The sequence below is a fragment of the Penaeus chinensis genome, chromosome 10, assembly GCF_019202785.1.
Source record: "Penaeus chinensis breed Huanghai No. 1 chromosome 10, ASM1920278v2, whole genome shotgun sequence".
In the NCBI taxonomy this organism is placed as follows: domain Eukaryota; kingdom Metazoa; phylum Arthropoda; class Malacostraca; order Decapoda; family Penaeidae; genus Penaeus; species Penaeus chinensis.
Genome location: NC_061828.1, coordinates 2,493,195 through 2,498,194, shown reverse-complemented (window position 1 = coordinate 2,498,194; position 5,000 = coordinate 2,493,195). Strand labels below are relative to the sequence as shown.

At 39.3% G+C, this 5,000-nt stretch overlaps 1 protein-coding gene across 1 annotated transcript in view; it reads right to left on the bottom strand.

The window, feature by feature from the left end:
* The window catches only part of LOC125030008 (anoctamin-4-like), a 49,608-nt gene that overhangs the window by 13,101 nt on the left and 31,507 nt on the right, over window positions 1-5,000 (bottom strand). Inside the window, exon 7 of the mRNA XM_047620225.1 lies at window positions 1,418-1,518. Within this exon, the coding sequence (XP_047476181.1) occupies window positions 1,418-1,518 (101 nt within the window). The remainder of the gene's footprint in view (window positions 1-1,417; window positions 1,519-5,000) is intronic.

Below are 5,000 nucleotides of genomic sequence, written 5' to 3'. Positions count from 1 at the left end.
TAAAAAAAAAAAAGAAAAAAAAAAGCAAAAACAAAGCCTTAGAAATTGTAAAATTGCTATTGCGTGAAGTCCGGGCTGTTTTCAAGATGATTTTTGTCGCAAATTAAATCACCAGTCGAAGATCGGCGAGCCATTTTTCTTTTTCTTTTTCTTTGAAAATCTCATTTCATTCGTGGCCAAGTAACTAGGTTCACGAATAATAGGAAATGAGGTAGAGAACGATAGGAGGATGAGAGAAAGACAGGAGAGAAGAATAACGTGGAATTAGGATCTTCATCTCATTGTGTCTTTATATTATTGCATAATACTTCCATACATAATTTTGGCTCACTGAAAGGAGAGACAAAAGTTCCGACATCCTTACTCTCATCTCTCCTTTCAAAAAATGAATAAATAAATAATTAAATTATGTAGTGTTTTCTTTTCTTTCTTTTTTCTTTCTTTTCTTTTGCCAAAACACCATCACGTCAATCTGGAAGAACAGTCTGAGATCTCGGCAGAAGCACGGGAGGGAGAGACAACAGAGACCCGAGTACAGTTCCTTCGTTGCTTAATCGGTTTCGTGAGTTTACCTTTTACTCTTCACAAATGTCGTGCTTAGTTACTATCATATTGAGAGGGGAAATAATTGAGATGATAAAAACCAGGTTTCAGTAATGACATTTTACATTGATACTTAAAAGTTTTGGTTGTTAGAAAAGAAAAACGACTTTACAAATACAAAATTATCAAAAGGTAATGTTGCATTTCAGCAGAACAAGTTTTTTTTTTTTTATTGCATATAGAATTTGTGATTCTTCCTCCGTCTTTGTGAAGCAAAACATCAATTACCACGAAAGCCTTTCAAGGGACGCCGAGAAGAGAGAAATGTTGCTGGAACCATTCGTCATGGCACCCTTCCGCCCACTAACGTAACATCATCCATCATACTTATATCAATACAGAAAGTAACACGAGGGCGGCAATCGAGTCCTGTCGCGCAATAAAACTGGTCGCTGCTTCTTTGTCGCAGCGTTTGGCCTCTGTGGTTGCCATGACAACGAAACACACAGACAGGCGGGAAGCGTTACTGATAGTGCTGAATCGCAAACCGTTTGTTTATTTTGTTTTGTTGTTCTCTGGGCAAATCAATAAGCATGGGGTATACCCTCGCGATGTTCTTACTACTGGGACTATTCCGTTTCCCATAAAAAAAAAAAGAAAGTTTCAGAGGGAAATCGAGGGAAAGAAAATCAAAACCTAATTTCCGGAAACAAACAAGAAAACGAGGAGCAGAATACCAACTGTGCATCAGAGTAAAGAAAACTCGTTAAAAACTGATGCCACGATTCCATCTAATGTCGTTTATAATTACAGAGAAACAAACAAATACATGGCTGAACAAGGGACGATTTGAGTGACTGCTCGTATCCCCTACCTTGATCGGAATTGTTATAACGAACGCGTAGAAGGATTTCCCACACAATCTGGCTCCTCTGCGACGGCGTGAAGAAGGTCTCCCGGTCCTTGATGATAAACCTGAAGGAGGAGGACGTGGAAGAGGAGGAGGAGGAGGAGGAGACCAGGCGCAGAAGAGGGTGTCCCAGAAAAAAAAATGAAAAAGACAAGTGTTAGTTCATTATACGGCCATACTTTTAAGTAGTTTCGGACAAATGAATATCACTTTTGTTCATATTCATCAAGACATACATATACACACAAACATGCAAACACACACGCGTACATACACAGACCCGTCGCCTTCCTTCTTTCAGACTAATAATCGCAATATGGAGAACGACTCTTCGGCCTCATAAATCTAGCTCCTTGCTACGAAAGTCTTCAAAATGGCGCTTTAAAAGTCAGAAAAACACGTCAGATGGATTTTGTATGAAGTTTGAATGCCGACGACCAGGCTGATTATCTGTTTTATCTTAGCTGATGCTACGGGAGCCAAAGATTAACGCCAACATTAACACTAATGACGTCTTGAAAAGGTAAGGTTAAAATCCTTGATTTCTCGTATGTTTTTTTTTTTTTTTTTTTTTTAATTATCACTAGGACACGTAGCCCCTTTATTAATGGACTACAACCCAATGCAATTATATCTTCAAATAAAACACCGTGATTAATAACACGACGGATTCCCGACGCCGATAAGCAGGATATGTATATTGTACTTTGCCAACTCGCAGACGAGTGGCTGACGAATTAGACACGTTTGTGAAGGATACTGACTTTGATAATTAATGAAGGATAGGCGTTTGATGTTGAGTGATTGTGACTGTATGCTTGTGGGTGTGTTTGATCTGTCTGTGTGTATGTGTATGCATGTGTATACATTTAGAAACACAATTATAAGTACTCAATCGTGAACAATAAACATATATCTAAGTTTTAAAACATTACTACATATTTGGAAAATATTGTACACTTGTAAGTGCAACTTGAGTTCACACGTCTGTAATTTTGTATATACAATTTTGTGACAAAAAGACAATTCATAAAACATAAAGGGTGATTCATCTGATAATATTACCATTGTTATTATTATAATCATAATTTTTTGTTATTATTATTACTATCATCATCATCATTACTATTGCTACTACTACTACTATTATGATTACTATTATCAATATTATTAATATTATTATTATCATTATCATCATCATTATTACAATCATTATGAAAATAATGCATCTACAGAATTACTGTGAAGTAAATGCTTCATGTCCATAATAAAAAATAAGACATGACAGTTTTAGAGAGATAAATTTAGACGTTTAAAATAGTAAAAGTTGTTTCTTTAAGAGTACATACTCTAAATACACCAAGGATAGAGGGAAGGGTGAGGGGCAGTGGGCGAAAACACACGTAGCATTTCCTTCGAGAACATTCCAGTGACTCAAAGAGGTGTGTGTCAGACGAGGCAAAGGTACCGGGTGTGTTCAAAGGTGGGGTTCCATTAATTCAGTGAACAAATACGTTGACTATCTACTGTATATACATTTTTTTTATTGTTTATACATACATCTCTTTAGGAGGTGTAAACATCATGATGATTCAATATAAAGTAAGTATTACGAATGATGCGATTGCTTTGTGATAAGGTTCCTCACTTCTTTAGCCTTGGCAAAGAAAGGGGATATGAGGGGAAGAGGAGGAGGCAAGCGAGTGAGGGGACAAGGATGACGATGGAGGACAGTGAGGGGAGGGAGACAGTGGCGGAGGATAGTGAGAGGAGGGAGAAAGTGGCGGAGGACAGTGAGTGGAGGGAGAAAGTGACGGAAAATGATGATAGTGGAGATGCAGGACTGGGGCGGGTGATGTGGCAATGGTCTTCGTTCCGTGTCCGTTGTTGTGTATGTTACAGAGGACGTCGGATGAGAGCCTAGTGGGTGGCTACTCCGAGTGTCTCAGTGGAAAGCAGATATGGTCTTAACTTTCTATATACTTGCCAGTTAGTTTTTACTCGAGGTGCGTCTCTGTTTTAGACACAAAAATACAAAAAAGGTAGATATTAGACATAACTTCGGTTGCAGAAAAATACAGCAACCGCAAAAATCATTGGAGGAAAAAGTGCGTCTCTACTTTAGACACAAAAATATTTACGCATAAACGTGACTTTGGTTACAGTAAAAATAGCAACCACAAAAATTCTTGTAGGAAAAAAGTATAGATTACACACAAAAAATATGGATCATATAGCCAACTACTTTGAAACTTTGTATTCTATGCGTTACTTTGCACAGCACATTGCGTGGTATAACGAACATAAAATTCTTAGATTAATATGACACTGCTCGTTATACCTGGTGACAGGGATGGGGGAACCTTATTCTTAGAAACGCTTTCCTTTCGCCGATTCTTCAATTTAAGGAAAAGCACTTTGGTAATTAATCATCATCATTATTATTCGTTCTTTACTGATTTATTTCTCCTCCCAGATCCGTCGTTGGCTTCGATATGACCCGTGTAAATGCAAAACAAGTGTTCACTAGGCTGTACTCGTAAATTCACAGCTTTGCACTACGTGGAGAGCGAAGTTCCCCGAGAGACAGATAAGCTAACTACGTCCATTTCCACGACAGAACTACAGTGATCTACAGCGCCTACGTCTGCGTCCCGTACCCGCCGTCCAACAGGGTCCTGGAGAAGTAATTGAGATCGTCTTTCCTGCCGACGGGCGTGTACACCAAGCGGAACCTTGTACTCATGTCCTGAACGCTGTACCTAGTACAGTGTGGTGGTGCCAGACAGGTCATTATGGTACAGATGCTGTGCCTCGTTTGGTGTCATCAAGGGCGGTTTGAGGGGAGGGGGAGGGGGAGGGGGGAGGGGGGAGGGGGGAGGGGGGAGGGGGAGGGGGAGGGGGAGGGGAGGTGGAGAGGCTTGTGGGTGTGAAAGACTTTGGTAATGGAGGAAGGGATCGCGGGGACGGCAGTAGCAGATAATATATATATAGGTGTATATATATATCTGTATGCATGTGTGTCTGTTTGCGTGTGTGTGCAAGTATATGTACACCTGTATGTGTACGTGTGTGTATGTATATGCGTGTGTATATGTAAGTATGCGTGTGTACGGGAGTATGTTTGTGTGTGTGTGTGTGTGTGTGTGTGTGTGTGTGTGTGTGTGTGTGTGTGTGTGTGTGTGTGTGTGTGTGTGTGTGTGTGTCATTATGGTTGTACGTAAACTTTATTTACTGCAAGTCATCGTGAATTAACGTTTAAGCTTATCAGTATCTCATAAATATTAGAGCCCATGGAATGTATCCACTTATTTACTTGTTCTTATTTAATTTCAAACTTTATTGAACATTCACATGCATTAGGAAATTTAAGAATTAAAGATTTCTTTAGTTTAAGAGGAACGGAAATGCAAAGAAAAAATACTTACCAGTAAAATCTTTTTTCACACTTCAGAAATGCGGATTTTCACCCTTAATCTTTAGTGTTTTCAAGGAAGCTGTTTTCTATGTTGTACTGCCTCACTTTCAGTCTTGCTATCGCTGTCTC